This window comes from Ips typographus, linkage group LG3 (genome assembly GCF_016097725.1).
Source record: "Ips typographus isolate SLU linkage group LG3, UJ_Ityp_2.0, whole genome shotgun sequence".
In the NCBI taxonomy this organism is placed as follows: domain Eukaryota; kingdom Metazoa; phylum Arthropoda; class Insecta; order Coleoptera; family Curculionidae; genus Ips; species Ips typographus.
Window position 1 is genome coordinate 314,786 of NC_138424.1, and position 23,627 is coordinate 338,412.

The 23,627-nt window shown below is 38.6% G+C and overlaps 3 protein-coding genes across 6 annotated transcripts; 1 reads left to right on the forward strand and 2 right to left on the reverse strand.

The window, feature by feature from the left end:
- Positions 1 to 28: 28 nt before the first annotated feature.
- On the reverse strand, positions 29 to 1,920 carry LOC145727305 (alpha-tocopherol transfer protein-like). The gene is made up of 5 exons (XM_081976851.1): positions 1,723 to 1,920; positions 952 to 1,247; positions 604 to 787; positions 371 to 547; positions 29 to 315 (listed from the first exon to the last, which is right to left on the reverse strand). The coding sequence occupies exons 2-5, from the start codon at positions 1,239 to 1,241 to the stop codon at positions 115 to 117; spliced, it is 852 nt and encodes a 283-aa protein (XP_081832977.1). The 5' UTR covers positions 1,242 to 1,247; positions 1,723 to 1,920; the 3' UTR covers positions 29 to 114.
- Positions 1,921 to 3,026: 1,106 nt separating this feature from the next.
- LOC145727296 (retinol-binding protein pinta-like) lies at positions 3,027 to 23,544 on the forward strand. 3 transcript variants are annotated; one of them, XM_081976839.1, is made up of 7 exons: positions 17,257 to 17,415; positions 17,469 to 17,712; positions 17,765 to 18,103; positions 19,716 to 20,555; positions 20,611 to 20,979; positions 21,031 to 21,132; positions 21,193 to 21,330. In XM_081976839.1, exons 1-6 carry the CDS (start codon positions 17,377 to 17,379, stop codon positions 21,060 to 21,062), a joined length of 1,863 nt encoding a protein of 620 aa, XP_081832965.1. In that variant the 5' UTR covers positions 17,257 to 17,376; the 3' UTR covers positions 21,063 to 21,132; positions 21,193 to 21,330. The 3 variants fall into 3 exon arrangements, with proteins under 3 accessions (XP_081832966.1, XP_081832965.1, XP_081832964.1); XM_081976838.1 differs by having other exon boundaries at positions 21,031 to 21,126; XM_081976840.1 differs by lacking the exons at positions 17,257 to 17,415; positions 17,469 to 17,712; positions 17,765 to 18,103; ... (1 more) ...; positions 20,611 to 20,979; positions 21,031 to 21,132 and adding exons at positions 3,027 to 3,332; positions 4,259 to 4,450; positions 22,653 to 22,746; positions 22,806 to 22,932; positions 23,110 to 23,544 and having other exon boundaries at positions 21,193 to 21,351.
- On the reverse strand, positions 4,468 to 17,271 carry LOC145727287 (uncharacterized). Of its 2 annotated transcripts, XM_081976805.1 has the most exons (15): positions 17,146 to 17,271; positions 12,213 to 14,091; positions 10,397 to 11,308; positions 10,202 to 10,342; positions 9,770 to 10,141; positions 9,434 to 9,718; positions 9,263 to 9,382; positions 8,164 to 9,207; positions 7,682 to 8,110; positions 7,607 to 7,624; positions 5,932 to 7,530; positions 5,806 to 5,877; positions 5,035 to 5,167; positions 4,854 to 4,975; positions 4,468 to 4,801 (listed from the first exon to the last, which is right to left on the reverse strand). In XM_081976805.1, the coding sequence occupies exons 1-15, from the start codon at positions 17,185 to 17,187 to the stop codon at positions 4,578 to 4,580; spliced, it is 7,392 nt and encodes a 2,463-aa protein (XP_081832931.1). In that variant the 5' UTR covers positions 17,188 to 17,271; the 3' UTR covers positions 4,468 to 4,577. The 2 variants fall into 2 exon arrangements, with proteins under 2 accessions (XP_081832931.1, XP_081832929.1); XM_081976803.1 differs by having other exon boundaries at positions 7,607 to 8,110.
- Positions 23,545 to 23,627: the final 83 nt, after the last annotated feature.

Sequence of the window (23,627 nt, forward strand, 5' to 3'; positions counted from 1 at the left end):
AACTCGAAAACCATATAGTAATAAGTAATTCTTTAGGTTATTAGTTTAATTCAGTTACTTAAGTAGGTTCATAAAACGATCTGAATATGACCTCGTGTGTCTTTGTGACCTCGGCTATTCAGCAGAGTTGTGACTACCGTGACGGATTTCATGCTCCAAAGTCCAAAAAGCTTGTTTTTCTTTAAATTGTTGAACAGTTTTCTCGTGTAGTTCATCCGATGAGGGTAAATCACCCCCGTAATCGCTTGGCCAACATTTTTTTGGAATCAAACTGAATAACTTATCCGGATTTGTGGTAGGGGGATGCACTTGGATCTGAAAATCAATCAATTAGACTTATCACATCAACTAGTTTCTCCTATACCAGTACCATGTTGATTATCTCCCCTTTGAGAAACACTTTGATAATATTCATAATTTTATCGAAAAAGTACACAGCATTTATGATGTGTATCACCTTCATTTGCATGGGAAAACCTTCTTGTAGGAACTCCAAATATTTTTTGAGGGCTCCCATTTTAAGTTTTGTTAGGTGCATCAATCCAACCTAAACGAACAAAAAGCACTACTTTTGGTGATTAGTTGCTATATGCACCAGATCACCTCTTTGGTGTCTATGACGACAACGAGACCACCAGGAAGGTTCTTCTCCTGGGTGATGTCCAGGAGCATGTAGGAGAGCTTCATCAAGGACACCAGATCAAAATTTTTATAGTTACCGTCGTGGAGTTTGAAAAAGTGCACCACGTAATTTTCGTCTGTACGAACTGGAATGCTGCTCATTTTTCTACAAAAAATCGTTGAAATGTCTGGTCGTACTGGTTGACATGGAGCAAGCAAAGCAAAAAATGTGACGTCACAGTGATAAAACATTATCATCGTGACGTCACATTCAGGGACAAAACTTCAACTATGAAGAACCAACTTGAGTTTAATTCTTACCTAACTTACATAGTATTCATTGCGTTCTTCAATTCTTCCCTGTCCATGTTCCAATCGTCAAATATCTCGGGACCGTTCTTCTTACATCGGTAATACTTGATGATGGTGTTTTTCGTCAGCGGAATGTCATTTTCGCACGATAACAGAAAAATTACAATCAGTTCGTCTTGAACGTGGTGGGGCAGGGCCTCATCGTGCACCGAACCTAGCCATTGACGTATGACGTCAATGTTTTCCTGGGTGGTTCTTCCTTGGTCGATTATCTCGTCAGGCGTGAATTTGTATGGAAGTGTCTTCATTTTTTGCTTGATGGTATTAAAAAAAAAAATTACGTCATTTGTCAGTGTAGGACAAACACGTGTAAGAAGCCTAATTTGTGGAATTTCAACTTTTATTTAATCGAATGGAAAAATTAATATTTATAATGGCAATATTTTGGCTTGGTATACGTAATTGTTTGAGTAATTATGATGCTAAATAAAGCGTTTTTATTTACGCCATTAAGAATATTTTTTTTTAAAGCTGTTTGGAGAGTCATCCATTGACATCTAAATATGACTTTCCTAAATCATTAACAAGTACATTTTATGGGTTATTAATTTTTTGTTTGCAACATTAACTGAAAAACTTGAATAAACTTTCGACCTTGCCTTGGGTATTCTCTTCGCAAATAGAATAATAATTATTGTCCTTTTAATAAAATTATTATGCACAATAAACTTCTTAGTCGTTTCTCTTAGTTATTTTAGTTTAAACCATTTAACAAAAAAAATGTCTTACCTCTGGTTAAAATTGTTCGGCAATACGATAAAACTGAAAAACTGCAAACTCATCACATTTCAATGCTAAGAACAATAACTTTTTGAATGTAATTTTTCATGAATATTGAAAACTCCGGCTGAATAATTTGTTGCATGCGTATTTAACTTCGATTTAACAAATGTTATGACTTTTTACAGTCAGCAACTTAATGTTGTTGAGAAAGCAAATCTGAAATAGTTAAACAATCTTAATATACTGGGTGAAATTATTTTACTGGTAGTTAACAGAATTGATTCAGATGACAGATCTTTTCAGAGATTTTTGTCACTTGTTATTGAAAAAAAAACAAAAAAAAGTGTTGCAATCATAAATTTGATTTTTTATTGTTTTTTTTTTTTAATATCTCTCTGGGAAATTAATGAAAATGCTAGGAGCAATTTTCACTTTGCAAAACAATTGCCTGAAAATCCATTAAAATTGATAAAAAAATAGGTATGAATGAAACACTTTACTTGACAAGTAACGTCACATCCGTGGATTTCCTGCTTGTTTGCGATTGGTCCAAAAAGTAGGTTTCACTTGCTGCTTTTTTTCGACCAATCACAAACTGCACTTGTAAATTTTTACAACACCTATAAAATGTAATGTTGCCAAGTTTCTTTATTTCTGGTAAAATTCTTTCGGTGATCAGAGTCGGATATGATAACTTTCTCATAAGAGAATGTCTTATATTGACTATACAGAGAAAATCACATTTAAGTGGTTATGAAAAATATCCGTTGTAAACGGGGTCAAATCTAAATTCACACGAGAAACGGTACTTGTTATACCCGATGGTTGAAATAGGGATGTTCCGATCATCTCAATATCGATAAGTATGAATAAAACTATTCCGTCGACTTGGTTTTCACTTGTAATTGCTTCGGAAAGTATCGATTGTACAGTGATTTCTCAACGTCCCTAGTCAAATTTAATATTATGTGGGACGACGATAATTATTGCCCTTCTTTGGATTGCGGAAAGTATTAAAGTGAAACAGAATTTTATTTTATAAAAAAAGAAAATTAAATAATAAAGGAAAAATGGGTCTTATTGATATAAAGTCTACATGCGCAGTATTTGAAAGCTGCTTTTTTGACCAATCACAATAAAAGGCTGAAATATGTGGTTCCATTTGGAAAATTGCCAACTGCTGGTACTAATTCGTAGCCACATATCTGACGTAGCAGAGTGAAATATGTTGGTACTGCTGTTCGCAGTGCCCCTTCCCATTCTGGGTTCTTGCAAAATCGAAACAAAAGCAAAATTTCTGTACGACTCGCTCAGTTTCCAACGTCGCGGTCCTGCAAAACGTCGATGGTACCACATAGTGGGTACTGTTTACTTTCTCATTATCACTCCACTCTCTTTCCACCGTGCGTTCGACCAGAATGGTACTCACGTAAATTTTTCGAAAGTTTTAAGAAAAATTTGCAATAATTGTTGTTGTAACGAAAAATTTCTCTTCAAGTGTGTTTAAGTAGTGCGAATATGAGTGCGTTAAATCTGAAACACCGTCACCCATTTATCGATGGATTGGAAAAACATCCGGAAGGGAAGAAAAAGGACATGATTAAAATTAAAAATTGGTGAGTGCGCAATTGCTGTATACCCTTGAAAAAGTTGAAAATTGTGTCAAAGTTTCGACACTAATCATGTAATATAATTTCATTAAAGGCGTTTTTTTAATAATAATTTCCAAGGCTAATTTGGTTATTTAGTCGATAAAGCCGCATTTATTCATGAGGCCCGTTAAGCAAAAACCGGAATTTGTATCTGTGAAGAGATGCCTTTTTACAACTGGGCAGAACCAGCAAACTTGCCAGCTTTTTTTAATACAGAGTGGTTCAGTGAAAACCAGAAAAGTTAGGTCATAAAAAGGCTCAACTTTGACGGTTATTACAAAAAACCCAACATCTTCCATGCCTAAATAAGTTACCATTAACAACTATTCATTCACCAAGTGTCAAGAAACTGATCCTCGAGGACAGATAGAATGTGAGTGCTCCGGTCTCTTTTGTTGCTTTATGCAGTGTGTTCCACTTACATTTGACTTGCCTTTGTCAGTAAATATCTAAAGCTTTATTCTTTTATGTCCATTATGGAAAACTCCCTGTAATAACCCACATAATCGATATTATAATGCAATAATAAAAACGTGAGTCAGCTGCAGTGCAGAAAAGTGAAAACCTCTTCAATGAACGAGCAATGCTTATATAGAGTTACATAAAGTATGTTACCTAGTTTAAGAGGCTTAAGGCAAAATACACTTATATAAGAATTAACGATGTTCTAAGTAAGCCAAACCAAAGATAACCTTTTCTCTTTAGCAGTTAACACTCACCATCAAATTGCAGGTACATCCTGTAATTTACGATCTGTTAAAAACCCACAAGTACAGTACACACAAGCATGTAAATAGTACTGTAAAACAAAAGTGTGACAACTATGGGAACTTAAAGTTCTCTTAATTTAACATAATAGAAAATAACTGTCAAATTTAACGGTTTTTCAGGCTAGCATCGCAACCCCATCTACCGGACGTCAACGAAGAGTTCATCTATCTTTTTCTGCACGCCTGTTACTACTCGCACGAAAAGACAAAGAGCGCACTAGAGGCATGGTTCACCATCAGAGCGAACCATCCGAGCATTTTCTGCAACAGAGACCCGATGGAACCCAAAATGAAAAACTTACTAGACATGGGGTAGGTACTAAAAACCATTCACAACATAGCAATATATTACCGGTCAAAAAAAAAAAATCAAAATTTAAAACAACAAATTTTCTTGGTTATTTTTGCGCTTTTTGTTTACTTTTTTTATGACAATGATTTATTTACACTCTTTCGAGTGGTCGTTTTTGGTCTCCTCTCTACTACCGCATTCCACATCCTGATTGGTCGAGTTGTCGGGACATTTGCGCGTCAAGTGAGCCGTTGCCGGTTTGCTGACAGCTTTTGTCTGTCTATCATTCTGTGGCCTGCAACTGTCTCCCTCTCGCGGCGATTTGATTTCCTCCACTCTTGCCATTGTACAGAAAATCTCCTTTTTTGCACCTTCAAGTCGTAAAATGTCAAAATTGGAAAGTGACAGGACGTCACAGCTTACCGTCAGGTGTTGGAAATTTTCTACAAACCAGTTTATTGGAAATAATTTTGATTTTTTGTTTGGCTTCAGACGCATCTTCTTTCATTTTTGCTTGTTTAGGAAAAATTTCAGTGCAAATGAACCTTAGTTTAAAAGGGAAAAAGTATAAAAAAATAATATGGGTTTTGGCAACAGCGCAAACCTTTCACGGTTATTTTTGTCTCTTACTAGAGCGCATTTAAGCACTTTTTCCACACCGTCTTCCTCAAAAACTGACGGTTCAATCTCTTTGTCTGGTTGCTTTAATTCTTCACATATCATTTTTTCACCAACACCTAAAACAGTTTATTATAAACTTGCTTTAATGATTAAGAAAGATATCTGATATATATGGCAACGCTGCAAGTTTGTGACCTGATGGTAATTGTTAATTGAAAAAAAAGTGTGGAAAATTTTAAAATGATTAATTTATCGCAAGAAATCAACAGTAGGAAAAAACAAACCAATAACGATCTCGACAAACCATATGGAAAATTTCATAACTGACATTAGACAGTCTGCCAAAGCGGATGTGACGTAATTTGACACTTGTTTACAATAAGAAAATGGCTGCTCTTGATGGAAGCAAATCAATCATGTTTCTTCTTGACGTTATGGATCGTGAAATCGATTATATTAATCGATTTGGTTTGGGAACCTTAATGGTTTAGAAGTTGAGTAAGCAATAGTAAGCACTAGCAGTCCTGTTTAACCGACATACCGCTAAACCGCTTGATGCAAATTTCAGCACAGTGGCTTTTGTTGCTTTTTTGACCAATCACAAACTACAAACAGTGCTGTGATTCACGCAAATGCTGCACGTGTAGACTTTCCATTAGCCTGACTGACACATGTCACTTTTCTCATCTTTGTTGACAGCATCAGTTGAAGCAATCTTCTTAACATTAAAAACAAAAAATAAATGAGGAATTACCGAACTTCCTGACTTGACATAAAAACACTTGTCCTTCGCTCATGGCTTTGTTCAACTCCTCATCAGTGGCGGCTGTAACAGTAAACTTTGCAAAAAAAAAAACTCATGCGGGATTGCCAAACTTACGGAGAGTCACCGGGGTACGTTGATTTTCTTTAGCAAGAAACATGCATTGCCGCAACAGTCCCATATCTTTGAGTTCGTTCGTTTCGCTACCTGGCAACATGTTGGTCAGCCCTTTCAAACCTTTCTGAATGCTTTGATGAGTGTCCGTTGGTGGTTTTGGTTGACATTCGTTCTTGTCTGCTGGTTCCTTAGCAGGTGGTGTTACGTCACACTTACAGTCTTTTGCAATCACTGGGGAGGGTTCTTCTGCTTCATCGTCACGTGACTGACAGAGGCCTTTAGGGCCCGCCGTTAAAGTTGCGATGAGTTTCTCGCATTTTTTGGATTTGTCTTCACACTCGATTTTTTTTGATGTGATTGTCTCGACAATGTTGTCACAATGTGGTTTGGTCTTTTGTGAGCCACTCTTACAGTCGTTACTAGACGCAGAAGGCTTATAATCTTGACAATTTTTCGACTGTGAAGTTTTCAAACATGAGCTACTCCGGATCAGTTTAGGTTTTTGACGTTTTGTGTCCTTTTTTGACGTTACGCAGTCTTTTTTTGGTTTTGTGGTCTTGAAATCTTGTTCAGGACATTGCCCAGCAGCTGGTTTAATGCTTTTCAATTCTTTACATTCATCAGAGGGTTGTACTGCTTTTTCTTTGTCACTTTCCTTAGTGTGTTTAGGTTCCAAAACCTTCTTGTCAGTGGCATCACCTGTTTTTGGTGTTGTTTTAGCAGTAACTTTGCGGCGTAAACATTCATCATCTTTCTTCACTTGGACTGGACTACTAGAAGTTTCTTTACAAAAATCTTTTTCTTTCTTATCAAGTTCAGGTTTCTTCTTTTGTTCTTCCACTTTGATTCTTCTAGTCATTATTTCTTGTATTTCTTTACTCAACCTATCTAAAGTACTGGGACAAGTAGGTTGTTTACTGCTATCAATTATTGGTTTTTCATTTGGCTTTTCTTCGACTTTGTTACTACATGACGAATCTTCACTCTTCTTGCAAGCTTTGAAACATCCAGTTAAAGGATTGTCTTTGCCACTTCTACTAGAAGTAATGTCTTTACAATCCTTTTCTTTTTTATCAAGTTCAAGTTTCTTGTTTAGTTCTTCAACTTTGATTCTTCTAGCCATTATTTCTTGTATCTCTTTACTCAACCTGTCCAAAGTACTGGGACAATGGGGTTGTTTACTGCTATGAATTATTGGTTTCTCCTTTGGCTTTTCTTCGACTTTGTTACTACATGACGCATCTTCACTCTTCTTGCAAGCTTTGAAACATCCAGTTAAAGAATGTTTTTTGTCACTTTCAACCGGTTTAGATGGTCCAACATACTTTAAGCAATCAATATTAGATTTACCAAGTTGTTCTTTTTCCTTGCACGGTTTTCGACTCTCTTCTTTTTCTTTAATTTTCATTTGACAATACTTCACTATACCAACTGAAGAGTCCACCTTGCGTTTCTTCGGAAAGAGATCCAAAGCAGACTTCTTACTGCCTTTTGATTTAAACATTTGCGTCCCAGTGTGAAAGTTCAATTTTGCTTGTTGCCCACAAGTCTGGTTGCAGATGAGCAACATTTTCCCACAAGTGAATCTTGCTACATCATCTGAAAAGAAGAAACCTATTTTACCGTGTCTATTCTCGGAATTATTCACTTACATTCCACGGATAGGACGATTTACCTTTAGCTGTTTTAGAGCCTGGAAAATTATTCGGACAATCAAACATCCCTTCTCTCTCTAATGCGTTAAGTTTACCTTGAACAGACGAAGACATCTGTAGCTTGTTGGTTGGTTTGGTTGATGTTTTGCACGGATCCGGTTTTTTGCAAGGGTCTTCCTTTTTCTTGCATGGGTCCGGCTTTTTGCACGGGTCCTCTTTTTTCTTCTTGCAAGGGTCTTCTTTTTTGCACGGATCTTTTGGTTTGCATGCCACATCTGGTTTGTTGCCTTCTTTGCTCTTTTTTACTGCGTTGCAAAGATTGTCTTTTTTACAGAAAATTTCTGGTTCTTTTTTAGTTTGAGTTTTGCTTGAATCACATTCTTTTTTGAACTTTTCTAGCAGTCTCTTCACTTCTGGAGATTCATTTTTCTCTTTGGCTGACAGACAAGGGTCTGACTTGGATTTGGTAGGAGTTTTAGTATCAGTTTTTTTGGTTAGGCAAGGATCACTAGTGCTTTTTTGATCTTTTAAAAATTATAAATTAATTTTGTGTGAGAATTTAAAATTGGATACTTACTTGAAGAGCTGGGTAGTAAGCATTCTTTAGCCTTTTGCAGTAGGCTCCAGGGATATTTGTCTTTAAAAGTTTTCTTTTTACAACTTTTATTAATAGGTTTGTTCATGGCGTTTTTACAATCTTTTGGTTTTTGACCGCTTAAAATGGCAGCACAATCTGCAAACTTGCCCGTTTTTTCTGGTTTGTTATCACACTTCTTTTTGCAAGGGTCTTCCTTCTTTTTACAAGGATCCTCTTTCTTTTTACAAGGATCTTCCTTCTTTTTACAAGGGTCTTCTTTCTTTTTGCAAGGGTCTTCTTTCTTTTTACAAGGATCCTCTTTCTTTTTACAAGGGTCTTCTTTCTTTTTGCAAGGATCTTCCTTTTTTTTACAAGGATCCTCTTTCTTTTTACAAGGATCTTCTTTCTTTTTACAAGGATCTTCCTTCTTTTTACAAGGGTCTTCTTTCTTTTTACAGGGATCTTCTTTTTTCTTGCAAGGATCATCTTTTCCTTTACATTCAATTTTATCGGTTTTACAACCACTTTTATCATCTTCAAACTTCTTCATAAAAATTAAGGGTTTGGTGAACGTTTCTTTGCTCGCCTTGGCACCAAGGGCTTCGCAAATCTCCTGACTTTTAGCACTTATACCTTCAACACTCTTTTTACAAGAACCTTCTTTCAACTTGCAAGGATCTTCTTTCTTCTTACAATGATCTTCTTTCTTACTGCAATCCACGGAGTCTTTTTTCTTTTTCTGACAGTGATCAGTGTCGTCTCGTTGCTTCGCGACTGCTTCTTTAGACTTTTTCGTCTTCAGACAGTCAGTCAACTGCTTTATTTTCGAGTCTTTGTTATCCTTGCACGAGTCTTTATCAGCTGGTTTGCACTGTACTTTTTTACTGCTCTTTTTCGTGTTGCGTTTCACGCAATTGTAAAGGTCGTCTGCGGAGTCCGAGAGGGAGTGTTTCTCCCTTCCTAGGTAAGTGACGTCATGCTCGGATTTGAGTCTCCTGTCAAACATGGAGCGATTCTGTTTGTTTTTGATTTTCACAAAACATTCTGAAACATTCAAGTTTTTATGTTTTATGAACCCAACATTTGGTTGATCTGGTACCTTTCATGTCCAAAAATGACTCTTTTTCTTTTAAAACCTTTCCTCCTACACTGCTTGTTCTAAAATAAATTGGTGCTAAATCGAAAGGTTTGTGCCTCCCTGAAGTCTGTATGGATATTCCTGAAAAAGACAATTTAACCAAAAGTAACTCAAATAGTGGATTGTTTAAACCTGAGTAATTTTCAATTTTTCCAAATGAAGGTAGGCTTCTTGACAGGGTTACCACAATAGGGGCTGATTTTTCCCCCCCTTTATGTTTTCTGATGATCATCATGCACAAATCTGTTATTTTATCTGAACAGCTTTCCACCAAACTTTTTTTACTTGGAGTTATCAATTGCATGTCCATTCTAGAGGTCTTAGACATCAGAAACTTAGACCCTTCTGAAGAGTTGTAGTTGGAACTACACTTTTTCGGGGGTTTTTTAAATGTGTTCTTGTCCCCCATTTTATTGGCTGCAAAAACACAATAAAAGAGTGTAAAGTGCCGCTAAAACTGGTACTTACACTCAATTTTAACTGCAGACCACTTTCTTCGGGTCTCCTCTTTGAACATTACAGGTTTCCTACACACAACCTTTTGTTCCCTCTTAATGGCTTCCTCAAGTTCAGCCAATTCTTTTCGTTCTGCTTCTTGTTTCTTCAAAATGTCCGGATTGCAGTATCTGTTGTCTTTGTTGCACTGGGTTCGGTTTAAGCATTCGTCCTTCTTGCACACTATAGGACAGGCTACTTCTTCTTCTTCTTTGGGTTGTTCCTTGATTGGCTTATCGGTGGCAGAAGGTTGTGAAGAGGGACTGATTCCGGATTTGTGGATGTCTAAGAAAGTTTCGCTTGGTTGAGGTTGACAGCTGGGGCAAGGAGGATTTTTGGTCAAATCTAGTCAGAAGATTACTTTTTCAGTTTGGTTGAGTTTGTTTTGAATTGTTGTGTACTTACCGCATTTAGCCATTTGTTTCATTCCAGGTAAACCGTGTAAACCATCTTGGCTGGATTTAATACATATTACGGGTTTAGGTTTAATTTCTTCTTCTGGTTTACACTCCTTGCATGGTATTTGAATACATTCAGCTTCAGTGACTGAAAGCAGAGAGTTCATGAACACTAGTACTTTTTTACTAGTTTGATTATTACCTTCAGGACATTTGGGGCCGCAGTCGGGCTTTACCGGACAACAGTCGGGCTTTTCTTCACTAAAGGCACGCATCTTAACCATTGGTCCTTCTGGACATTTCGGACAACTTATTTCCTTTCTGGGAATCGCACTTTTGTCGCAAATAACTTTAGGTTTGCACGGATCGTAAGTTTCTTGCACCGGTGATTTTTTGCATGCAATTTCTCCACCTTTGGGGTCTACACTACTACTGTCCTGGTTGTCACATTTGGGTTTATTGCATACGATGGGGGATGCTTTTTCTGGCGGGCCACAAGGGGTTTCCTCTTCCTTTCCGCAAGGGTCAATTTTGCAAACCGTTTCTGGTTTAATGCACGGGTCACATTTTGTGACCGGCTCCGCTTTGCAAGGGTCTTTTTTACAAGGATCCTCTTTTTTGCACGGATCTTCTTTTTTGCACGGATCTTTTGGTTTGCAAGGGTCCTCCTTTTTGCACTGATCTTCTTTTTTGCTAGCAATGTGTTTTTCCTGTTTACTGGTTAGAGAATCTGCCGGATCGATTTTTTTGCCTTTCTTAAACATTTCGTCGGTTTTATCGTCGCATCCCGAGCCTTTGGCCAGAATGGACGCTTTTTGTCCCAGATAGTTTGGTCGGTCCGTTGCAAAGATATTGAAAACATTTTGTTGTTCCCGGTAGTTGTTTTTGGCCCACGAGGGCGCCGCGATCGGGATTTTAAAGTTGGGGTCCTGCAAATTTGACAGCTGACTTTGGGGATCTGTGATGCGGGGACGTTGGTTGGTTTCCTTGATTTGAGGACTTTGCCAAGGAAATTTAAAGTGCACTTTAGCGGGAGCTTCTGGTGCGAGCTTCTGGTTTAAAGGTTTTATGGCGTTCAGGGTCTTGGTGAGGTGCTTTTCCATACGTTCTAAAGCTAGAGTCAAAATTTGGAACAAAACATTAATTAGACAGGCAAACTTATGCTTTTGAGAAAGACAAAACAGTGACAGCTTTCCAAGAATATTTTTACTTAAGTTGATTGGTTGTTTCGCTGCTAGAGGGCGTCAAAGTGAGGCGAGTTTCTCAAGAATGGTTTTTTGACATTCTCACCTTGAATAATTCGCTTATTTGACACTTAAATTCAAAATGACACTGAAGCAAAAAGATGGTTCACACTGAGAGTCCTTTCTTAAGTTGATTGGTTAAGTGATTTGGCCGCTAGAGGCCGTCAAAGTGACGGGAGTTTTTCTAGAGTGGGTTTTTGACACTTTCAACACTTTGACATTGAATAGCTCGCTTATTTGACACTTAACTGTCACTGATGCAAAAGATGGTGGGAGCTTTCCAAAAATACTATATTATTATGGTTAAGTGGTTTGGCCGCTAGAGAGCGTCAAAATTTGTTGACACTTTAACCTAGATTAACTCGTTTATTTGACACTTGACGTCAAAATCACACTGAAGCAAAAATATTGCTCACAGTGGGAGATTTCCAAAAATATACTCATTTCAGTTGATTGGTTAAATGGTTTGACCGCTAGAGGGCGTCACAGTGATGCCAATTTTAGCCAATTTGAGAGTCGTTTTTTAGACACTTTCCTTATTTTGTTGAAATTTGGCTCTAAGTAATGTTGCGGAGAGGACAGTTTTATGCACTATCAAATCTTGAAATGTAACGCATTTTTACCGTTAAACACCTTGTACAAATCAACTTTTTTACCACAAACAAAATAAAAACTAAAAATGACTCATTTAAACGTCAATGTCATTGTCAAGTGTCAAACATTTGGTTTGACGCACCATGGAGTGACGTAATTTAACGAATTGTTGATACTTACCAGCTTTCACTTCTTCGTACTTTAAAAATTCTTTCTCGATTATGGGATCGATCATTTTCTTGATAGCTCTGGCGATCATTTGTTTCGAATGTTCCGCCAATTCCACTTTCGGTGCGGTATTGATCGCGTCGCAAATTTTCTGATTCAAATTGTCCTTGGGGTGGATAAAGTACACGTCCTTGTGCTGTTCCGTGCGTTTGCTCAGTTGCAACAAATCCCTCGAGCGCTCCTGGCGAGCTTTGAAGATTTCCAGATACTTGCTGCTGTCCACTTTAGACTTTTCGTGGTGGATGTTGCTGTCCCTTATTTGGTACCTTTTGGGTTCCGCAGGTTTTGCCTCGTTTTCGTGGCTTTTCCAGTTCACTCCAACTGGGTAGGTTGTGACGTTTTGAGTGAGGACGTTCTCAGGACCTTCAAAGTCTTTGAGTTTGATTACCGGGAAGTTGACCACGGTTTTTGGTGGTTGTGGTGGAGGTGACAGGCCTTTGTAAGGATTGTTGCAAGGGTTGTCTTTCTGGCAAGGCGGTTTCTTTTCAGGTGGGGCGCAAGGGTCGTCCTGTTTCTTTTTAGGGACGGGAATTTTGCATGGAGCTCTTTTCTTGCCTGTACCACAGTCTGGGCATTTCTTCTTACCACAGTTTATTGTTGTTATAGGTTTTGGTTTTAAACGTATTTCAGGTTTTTTGAGTAAAAGTGGTTTTCTCTTTTCAATTACCGGGTCGGGAGCCTGACATTCTTCACTTACAGGAGTGTCTTCTGTTGTGGTTGTTTCTAAAATTGGACAGGATTGATGTTTTTTGTTCAGTTCGGGTAAATAGTCGTCCTGGAACATTTCCAAGGGATAAGGATCGGGGTGGTAGTCATCCCGTTTTTCTGGCTCAAATTTATAAGTTTCTGGGGTTTTTTTGGCCTCAAACTTGTAACTGTTAGTTGGTACGAAGTTTCTTTTAGGGCTGGTGGTTTGCAGCTTGATTAGATTGAACAAAGTCACCGCCTGTTCTTCCATACTAGAATCCAAGTTTTGGTCTTTGACCAGAACGATTTCTTGATGGTTTTCCGATTGTTCCTCCAGGAAGCGACGTTGAGCGTTAGGGTCTTTCACGTAAGTGCAATAGCCCCGTTTTTTGGGGAGGAAATTGTTCATTTTGTCTCGGTTGTTCTTGTAAAAGTCGGCCATGCGTTTTCTGTTTCTGGACAAACACTGCCTACACTCGTGGTTTTCGCTTAAATAGTGAAACTTGACTTTATTTTTGCCTTGCGTGGCTAGAAGGTTCGTCTTGTACTTTCTGGTCTTGACTTCGTCATTCAACGATATGAGCGCTCTTATTGGGGACACCTTGTAGATTTCTTTAAAAGTGGACATAGACTGTACTTGGTTATCAACTTGAGGTGTGCTTAATGAGGCTCTGACAGCGTGCATACTTCTAGTTTTACTAGTTGTAATGACATTTTGATCTTGCAGAATTTGACGTTGTTTCTTCTTAAAGCTACTTTCAGGTTTCAGGACAGGCGTTTCACAAAATTGATCTTTCACGCCTTGTTTTTTACTACGTTTCTCGCTGTCTTGAGACCGGTTCTTCGCTCTGCTCGCACTTTTCTGACTGAAGGCTCGTTTAAACTTGTACGCCACCTTAAAGGTCGGTTTGCACAAGCCTGAACTTGGCGTTTTGCGGAATTTCGGTTCGTAAAGGGCTGACACTGTTTTAGGGTAGAAACTCGTGGGGATGCAATGGTCGATTTTAATTGGGCTTAGGTTGGGGGGGAGCGATCTGGAGCGGGGAGAGTTTGAGAATGTGGTAGATTCTTCGGCTTTTGGGGGCGCATGGTTCTCGATGGTCGAAAGTGATGGGGTGGCTTGTTTTGATAAATATTTTATGGTCTGTAAACGAAAAAAGGAGGTTTTTCAAATATCATTTGTTAACAGATTTAAATTTGCCGTTTCGCTACATTTTCAAGTTCAAAATTGCATTACCTTTACGTTAACCTAACCTTTACGGTTTTGTACAAGTGAAAAGTTTATACCGCACTCTTTCCATTTTATTCGATAGAGAAGGATACACATACAATAGTGCATACTTAGTGCAAGCTGACAAATATTAACAAACTGGTTAATCCAAGATTGTTGTTAATGGAGTCCTCAAAACTAACCATTCAAATTAATTAACAATAAAGAGAGAGAAACATTCAAAATCAATGCGCTTTGGAGAAAGTCCGATAAAGATTGGGTAAGAAGACTAAACTGACATGCGTCAGTGTGCTTAGAGCAAATGGACGTCGTTTGACAGTTGGTCACGTGACAACTTTATCAGAAAGTTTGTTTTATTGCCTTGTGATTATCACGTTGGCTTTGCTTGATTGCTTGCCCCACGCAACTGACACATGTCATTCATGATTCTGAACCGTTCAGGAACTGATTTTGACCATCTGCACGGATGGGATAAGTGTTGCTGTGTATTGATATTGTCACGTTTTGGGGGGTGGCGTAGGAACAGAAACAACAAACGTAGTACAAGTATGACTTCTTTATTCGGCACTGCATAACTCTTAGTATTGAACACTGTCCAAGAGGGGGTGTGTAGATGCGTGGGTGTGGGGGTATGGGCGTAAGGCCTTCTGAAGTGCCGCCAAGCGGTACCCGCTCGATACGAGCAGGGTGCCCCTATGACCGACACGCCCAAAGGACTTACTTAAGGCACTGCAACAGGGTAGCGAGCCGTCCGGGCACTAGGAAGTTCGGACTGTCGCTCGTGACCTCCCTCTGGGGATGACCCCAGAGTTCGGTGGTCGTCGATGGCTTGGGACGCCGATTAAATACTCGTCTCATGACCCCAATTTGCCGGTCTCGCTGATTCGGCAGTGCACTGGGGGAGACCGGGGCCAGACTAGGTACCGGAACATGGTGTAACTTATGTTATTCGTGACATCTCCCCCTTCCAACAAGTGTTCGCCCCGAACACTAAAATTCTATATTACAAAATCAATTTCTCGTCTTTCCTTTTTCCATATGAATCTTAAAATTAACCGATGTTGCTTATTTGCTAGAGAGGGTATGGGAAAAACTTTATTCCAAAAATATAAACACTTTTCTCTTAAAACTACTTCTAGATTCCTAGATAATGTTTTCAGCCACAAAAAAATTAATTCTTTCCTTGGGTCACCTTTCAACCTTGTGTTGCGTCTATCTTCTTGCTCTCCATTTTGGCCAAAATTTACGTCAACTGCACATTGTATTGTATACTCCTTTGGGCACCATCATCTAAGTGGAAACGCTTCACCTAGGCTTCATCTCGTAGTGCCGTCTCTTGGCACTGTATTCTCTAAGCGGCAAACTTCATCGCTTAGCTTCACTTCTTCCTACTGTGTCCTTTTGCGTGCTCCTTTAGCACACCTATCATTGGACATGTATACTTCTTCTTAATTAACGTGAGCACATTTGGAGATGCTTCTTCAGCTCGACTTATTAAAAGACTCTGGGTGCACACGGGTGTAAGTAGAACCGTCGTGGCGGGACCCATCTGAAGATGTCAGCTTCTCCAAGACTTGCTGCTTTACTTCCTTAAATGATATGGCAATGCGTTGATAGACGCAACAAGGTCGTCCGGTGGCCACTGAAATAAACAATATATATATATTTTTTAAATTAATAAACAAAGAATCCTATATCAAGTACTTGCACTTGACCTAGTTTTAAATAAACACACGATACTTGCACTATTTTGCTGTCTCAGCAAGGAACCTAGGTCACTGGCTTAGAAAATTGAGACAATGTTATTACTAAACTGCAACTATGCAAATTATATACTTATTTCTACTATACCCAATTACTCAGTTAAATTTTACCTTTACTACATTAATATAAATTATACTTATTATTGTGCTCATCTGCACTGCATAGACTCTGTTGCTTTAGGGCGTCCTCCAGGTCGCTCTTTACTTTACCCTACTCGATTCGGGCAAATGCGAGTCTGTAAACTGGTCCTTCAAAATCTTCAACATCTTCATTTTTTGGGAGGGTCGTAGCGTCAGGGGTAGAGCTGGGGTGTGACTACTGATATGAAGATCAGTAGTCCGAGATCAAACGAGGCGCCTCCACCATGTCACGTTTTGGGGGGTGGCGTAGGAACAGAAACAACAAACGTAGTACAAGTATGACTTCTTTATTCGGCACTGCATAACTCTTAGTATTGAACACTGTCCAAGAGGGGGTGTGTAGATGCGTGGGTGTGGGGGTATGGGCGTAAGGCCTTCTGAAGTGCCGCCAAGCGGTACCCGCTCGATACGAGCAGGGTGCCCCTATGACCGACACGCCCAAAGGACTTACTTAAGGCACTGCAACAGGGTAGCGAGCCGTCCGGGCACTAGGAAGTTCGGACTGTCGCTCGTGACCTCCCTCTGGGGATGACCCCAGAGTTCGGTGGTCGTCGATGGCTTGGGACGCCGATTAAATACTCGTCTCATGACCCCAATTTGCCGGTCTCGCTGATTCGGCAGTGCACTGGGGGAGACCGGGGCCAGACTAGGTACCGGAACATGGTGTAACTTATGTTATTCGTGTGATGGTATTGAAGTATTCAATACCATCGACAAACTTACTTACGGCGTTTGGCAACAGCGCGCTAAAAATATGGCCTACTTGATTTTTTTTTCGTTTTCTGTCTTTCTCCCGCGCATGCAATTACCTACGTTTCTTTGTCCGTTACACGGTTTTCCTATGGTCGCTTTTGGATTTACCACACCTGTATACAAATTATCGTGCAAATGGTTCAAACCCATATTCCAAAGAGTGGTGAATCAAAAACCCGAAAAAAAAAACAATACTTGATCTGAGCACCATTGTCACTCATACTGAACCCTGAATAGTCAATGACAGGGTGCCTTCAAAACAAATTGTGGGGCCCATAATAAATTATGGTAAAATTCAAGTGGTACTTACGGGAAGATTAATGGTCTTGACATTTCTGAGTAATGAGTTCATCACAGCGAATTTTGTCACATGAAACGCGAACACAAAAGTTGACGAAAAATCTGACAGAATGATTTTGATTATTAACGCCACAAGTCGACAACAATGAACGGGATTGTTTGGTTCTCGCACCTGTCGATCCGTCAAAAAAACGTCAGTTTCTAATCACATTTTCAGGAAAACACTCAAAATTTCCGTGCTATGTACTTCCTGGCGAAAAGTTTCAGAACATACTCATCAGTAAGTCCCAGCTCAATTTTTTGCCAACCCGTCTCCAATTTGATTGGTTCTAGCGCGCGTTGTCCGGTATTGCGTACAATAACAGGGCGAAACTGTACAAAAATGGGGCCCTAAACTGGAACTATCTACTCAGGAACATATCCTACTTTGTCACACACCCGGAACAGATTAAGCAGAAACTGAAAGAGAAGGACGCTCATATGTTGTGTCAGTTTTTCGATTCGGAAGAGTATAAGAGTAAGGTGGTGCAGTTTTTGGAAATTCAAGGTCGGATCTTGTCCAAAGACACCATAACTGGTAACTTTGATTATAAACTCTTCACATAGATTATCAACTTTCTTTCTTGAAGGTACCAATCCGCCAGGTACTATAAAATACCAGCACGTGTTAAGTTGCGCGCAACCGATGCAAAAGAAAAACAAAATCTATCTCGAAGAAGAAGATCCCGATTCTGAAATGCTGCACGATGTTAGTGCGAAAAAGAAGAAGAAGGTTATTAAGAGGGGCACCATTTTCGATGAAATTATTAAGAGGAAAGGTCACATCGAAATGGCGCCGGATTCGGATTGTGCCAGTTTGAAGAGCGAAAAACCGAAACGGATCCGGCAACGTAGCACTATAATGCCGATTTTCTTGAAGAAAATCAAAGAGAGACGGCAAATGGAAGAGGGTTTATATGAGGAAGAAGGTGCATGTTTTATTTCAGTTTCTGGTAGTGTAACGTCATGCAATCAAAAAGGCACACTGTCAGATGACGTCATATCCGCTTTTGACAGGCTTTCAAGTTGTGGAATAGCTCAACTAAATTTTGAAAAAAGATTGATATGACGTGATGGTGCACGTTGCAAAATCGTCCGGTTTTTATACAGGGTGTCACAATTTTTTTTAAACAGTAACAGAAACGCAATTTGGAGCTCATTAAAACGCCGGAAGTTTGAATACCATGCGACGTTTCGGTTTTTGGGAACCATCATTCACTAATTTTTGTGGTCGCCATATTGGTTTTCTGAATTATTCAATCATTAGCTAAACCAGGAAAAATTGTATTTTTACAAAGAGTGCTTTGGTAATCAACATTAGATTAGAAGGCCAAAGCCTACTCCGTGACGCCTTTTTGTTCACATGATCAGTATGTCGGCAAATGGTAATGACATCACGTGGACAAGTGTCAAATGTCAATAACAGAGCTGTTATTTCCAAAGCACTCTTTGAGAAAACATAATTTACGCCATTAAATTGCGTCCTTCTATATATATCACGGTTTTTGAGATCCCCGTTTGTAAACAATGGAATTTGTGACACCTTGTATAACTGCGTTTTAATTTTGGTGTTGTAATAAAATTGCCTTAAATTAATTAACCCTGTATAATCAATGTACAAAAGCGGAAAATTTAAAATTTTTCAAACCAAAATGCTCCTGACAAGAACAGAGTATATTTCATAAATGATGTGTGTCAGTTTGACAAAACGGATGTGACGTAATTTGACATTAGGTTCGGATTCTTAATGAGGTAGTTTTGAAAGTGACAGATAAGATGCAAAATGTCACAGTCAAAACTGTTAAACTTAACCTATAAAACTGATGAATATGCAAAATCCGATTTAAAGAGTTATGAAGGAAAAAATTGTAAAATACAGGACAAATTTTGACAAATTTTTTGATTTTGAGGTGCAATTTTTGACCTGGTAACCCTGTACTGGCCAAGGGCCATTAGTCGAAAACAGTCACATGACCTTAAAAAGGTAGTCTGAATTATATAAAAATGTACATACAAAATCCCATTTAAACACTCACTTGACCAAGAAATGGTAATTTTTGAGCTGGCAACACTGTTCTGGCCAAGTGGCATTAGTTAAAAACAGTCACATGACACTACAGTTAAAAACAGTCACGTGACCACAAAAATGTCCCAAAGCACAACACGGACAATGGACAAAATGTTCTAAGTCAAAAAAAGCAGCTGTCAACTTGCTGCTTTTTTTCGACCAATCACAGCGTTGTGATTTATGACTAAGACACAACCAACTGTCAAATAACGTGACATGATATACGCTTCAACTGACACACTAAAACAGTTTCTTCATCTTTGTCGAGAAGATTCATTTGCAATGGGGTTCTCTCTCTTACCGTTGATTTTGAATTTTTTTTATGATTAAAATAGTGATATTTTTAAACTCTCTTAGTCGACAATAAAACACTCAGATCTTAAATCCTGTAAATCGTAACCTAACCAGTTGAGCCTAAATACCGTAATATGTTTATAAATTTCTTCTTCTTTAAATTTTTGGGAGTGTTTTAGAACGTGAAGAAGTGGCGGACCTCCCCTCCCAAACAGCACGGAGGGTGACAAGACCCGAGGATATTGAACCCCTCTACGCTCGAATATTGAACAAAACCACCGCAATCAAAAAGAAGATGCAATCCAAAAAATCTCAGAAAAAACTCACAACCCCCAAAAATACCATCAAAGTGGAAGAACCACAAAAAATCACCCCCAAACACTCCACCAGTCTTCCTATACAGCTCGAAGATCCTGTTCCACTGAAACTGCGTACGGTAACCTACCCCAAGTTGGATAAAACTTCGGACAAAGTTTCGTACAAACCGTCCCCACAAAAAAACGTTTTGGTATCACCGAATTTTAAAACTACAATAATTAAAAAAGCAGTTCAGTCAGCTGCAAAATACAAAAACACCTCCAAATTGGAGGGAGGAAAACTGAAAGCCCAATCTGGTATGGTGTCAATGAGAAGGGCTAGTTCGACAGCCAAGTTAGGTCAAAAAATGCCCACCACTAAACTCTACCCCAAGAAAAACATGAACTTGAAAACTTTCTCTGATTTTCTGTGTGCAGAACCTGTCAGATACTTTAAAAAAATCAAAAAACAGCCTCAGAACTCTGATGAAGGAGTAACCATAAAAGTGCTTCGACCTGGTGAAGTGGCCAAAACTAAGAAGAAAAAACCAATTTATAGGTTAATGGAAGAAGTGCAAAACTCCAGGTCATTAAAATCACTAGAGTATACAAATAACCTGGAAAGTAACTGTACCATGAAGCAGGTGATGAAGAACAACAAGAAAAATGGAGGTAAAACTCAGAAGAAGGTCATAACCTCATTGTATGCTAAAGTTAAATTGGGTTTGTAGTCAATTTTAGGAGTAAATAAATTGATATAACACAGGGGTGATTGTAGGTAGTTTAAAAAAGGCGGAAGTGTCTAAAAGTCCTCCAAGTCCAAAAAAACCGAGTTGTTACTTGGAGAAGGTGTGTTTAAAACCTAAACCACCAAAAGAACCTGTCAAAACTGAACCAATCCGGGAGCACGAAAGTTTCACTTACCGAGTCGTAGCCAGGAATCGAGAAAGGCGCGAAGCGCGACTTAAAGAAAATTTTCAAGCCAAAGGTTTCCAAAACCTTGAAGAAAGCTCCACCAGAACCCACTTAACTGAAAGTAATGTCCAGGAAGTGGTGTCCAGAAATATACCAAAACATTTGAACAAACCAGTGGCGCATTTTGTGGAACACGCCGACAAACCACAATTAATAATTGACCAGTACCATGGTAATCAAGCCCACCATTAAAAAGAACTTGGTTATATTTTATTATTTCCAGGGTACCACAAATATCCTTCCAGTAACCCTTAACTGTCCAGGTCCTCTATAGATTCACATTGTCCCAATTAATACATTTTTAAGTAGTACTGAATACGTAAGAGTGATTTTTAAACTAAATTAACTTGCAATCAGTTTTAATTATTGGTTCTTTTGGTTTCAGGTATTTGGTACGGCTTCCCAAAACCACCCCCGACGGCTACAGGGTGCTTCTATACTCGGTCCGCGACCCCGATCCCACCAAAATGAATTTCAACGATGTCGTCAAGGGTTTTTGCATGTACAACGACTGTGTTTTGTCTGAGGATGGCTTGCAAGAAGGGTGAGACGTTGTCTATCGCTTATCTGTAAGAGAAGTTTTGAGCTACATTTGAACGAACCTCCTAGCTGTCACTGAAACCCAGTTAAAAGCTGTCAAATAGAGACACCTTTACTATTTCTAGTACAGATACACTGCTCTATTTCCCGGTCAATATCTCGGTTATTTGTAACTTTTAAAAGAAAATTGAGTTTAGTTAAAAGAAAGCCAAAATTACCTGCTACATTTTGGCGTTTGAACGAACCACCTAGCTGTCATAGGGACCCAGTTTGAAGCTGTCAAATTGTGACACCTTCAATACTTCTAGTACAGTAACACTGTTGTATTTCATGTTAAATATCTCGGTTATTTGTGATTTTTTAAAGAAAAATAAAATCCGGTTAAAAGAAAGCCAAAATTACATTTCGACGTTTGAACGAATCTTCTAGCTGTCACAGTAACACGTGTCAAATTAAAACACCTGACATCTTCAAAGAAGCAGAAGAAAAGTGACAGTTTGGGGATTTTCTTTATTTCAACTGGCCAAGATGACAGACGTGGCAACTCTGCAAACGCTAACGTCACCTTGACATTGACAGTTCTCAGGGGCATCGAAACTGTGACAGATGTTTGCAGTGCGTGATTTTTACGACTTTTTGTGCAAATTTAGGACTATGAATTATTACGAATTCATGTTGAGTACGGTCGAATAGTAATTTTCTAGGAAAAGTTAGAATTTCATGTAATCTTGCCCCTCTGGATTAGGTTTCAAACTAAGCCGCCATGTTTGATTATGTTTTAATCGCAGACGGCCGAGTTTCATCCTCTGATTGGTCAAAAATTAAGGTTCTGACGTTTGACACAACCAATCAGATGTTGATTGCTACAACGAAATTTGCGGCTTGTTTACCATATTAATCAGTGTTTTTATTAAAAAATGTTATTGATGACTGTAATAATTTCCTTGGTCAATTAAAACATTAATTTTACCAACGTAACTAATTAATAAGAGTGAAACAATTTATTTATAAATTCAAATAAAAATTATTACACCGCCGTATGTAAGCAATCAAACTTAATAACTATTACATTAATTGAATACTCGGTACTATTTCCTCGTATAAAAAAATATAATAACCAATAACAGTTTCTTCATATTTTGTTATTGACGTTCGAAAATTATAATTTTAATTAGTTATTCCGAATGATACATTCAACTTTTGCTGGTACTTGGGCTATTAAAGTGGAATATTTTTTTTGATTAATTATGATTGCACGTTTGACCTGTAATAACCAACTTATTAGCCGTTTTTTTTATTTCTTAGTTACATCGTTATATTTGACATGAAAGACGTTTCGATCGGACATTTGGCCAGGGTTAGTCTTCCAGCCTTGAAATGCTTCCTGTACTATATTCAGGTGAGTTCAGTTGTTCACTGTTTGTGTAAAATAAAGAAATTGTTGTAATTGTGTTCCAGGACGCTCATCCTTGTCGAATCAAACAAATCCACGTGCTCAACACCGCCACCTGGATTCATCACGTGATGCGTTTGGTTGTACCGTTGGTACGATCCGAACTGCTCAATTTAGTCAAATTTCACAAGGGTAATTTTTTTGGTCATTATATTTGTGTTACTAGATTTTAAACCCTCGACGTGCTGTGTCGTAATTGAACAGTCTGTACATAAATGACAGCGACTATCACGTGACTGTTAAAAATCATTGCTTTCCAAATCGACAATGCTGGTGAACTACCCACAACTAAAAATGTATTCCCAACAGGTGGCGTTCCCGACAATTTTCCTGTTGAATTGCTGCCCATGGACTATGGAGGCGAAGCGCCTACCGTCGAAGAACTGGACGCGATCACCAAGTCCCTCCTGGACAAGTACCGTCATTGGCTGATCGAGACCGAACATTTGAAAGCTGACGAATCGAAACGCGTTAAAAAAGCCGGTTTCTGGAGCTTGTTCTCTGGAAAGAGCGAGCAGCAAGTCGAACTGGACGAAAAAACCATCTTGCGGAATCTACAGATCGATTAACTTTTTGATCCAGTCTCGTACGTCATATATACGAGGGCGACAGTATTGGGGTGTGTGTGTTCAGTTTTTTTTTCGTCTTAAATGGTTTAATGTGGTGTATTTTTATTTTTACTGCGTAAAAAAATATAGTGCTATTATTTTTGTGTACTGACAATACATTTTGTTTTTGATTCGACATGTTGTGTGTTTTTAAGTTACGTACAAATTTTTCCAACTGGTTTTCCCAATTATTATTATTATCAGTATATTAATTATATG

Excerpts from the sequence above, each read along its gene's own strand:
- LOC145727305 (XM_081976851.1), bottom strand. The coding sequence starts at position 1,241 with ATGAAGACACTTCCATACAAATTCACGCCTGACGAGATAATCGACCAA. Across the intron at positions 548-603 it reads TCGTCATAGACACCAAAGAG|GTTGGATTGATGCACCTAAC; the intron begins GTGATCTGGTGC and ends TTGTTCGTTTAG. Across the intron at positions 316-370 it reads AAGGGGAGATAATCAACATG|ATCCAAGTGCATCCCCCTAC; the intron begins GTACTGGTATAG and ends ATTGATTTTCAG.
- LOC145727287 (XM_081976803.1), bottom strand. The coding sequence starts at position 17,187 with ATGAACTCATTACTCAGAAATGTCAAGACCATTAATCTTCCC. Across the intron at positions 14,092-17,145 it reads TCAAGACCATTAATCTTCCC|ACCATAAAATATTTATCAAA; the intron begins GTAAGTACCACT and ends TTTCGTTTACAG. Across the intron at positions 9,208-9,262 it reads GTCATTTTTGGACATGAAAG|AATGTTTTGTGAAAATCAAA; the intron begins GTACCAGATCAA and ends TGAATGTTTCAG.
- LOC145727296 (XM_081976839.1), top strand. The coding sequence starts at position 17,377 with ATGTACTTCCTGGCGAAAAGTTTCAGAACATACTCATCA. Across the intron at positions 17,416-17,468 it reads GTTTCAGAACATACTCATCA|CGCGCGTTGTCCGGTATTGC; the intron begins GTAAGTCCCAGC and ends GATTGGTTCTAG. Across the intron at positions 20,556-20,610 it reads GTATGCTAAAGTTAAATTGG|GTAGTTTAAAAAAGGCGGAA; the intron begins GTTTGTAGTCAA and ends GGGTGATTGTAG.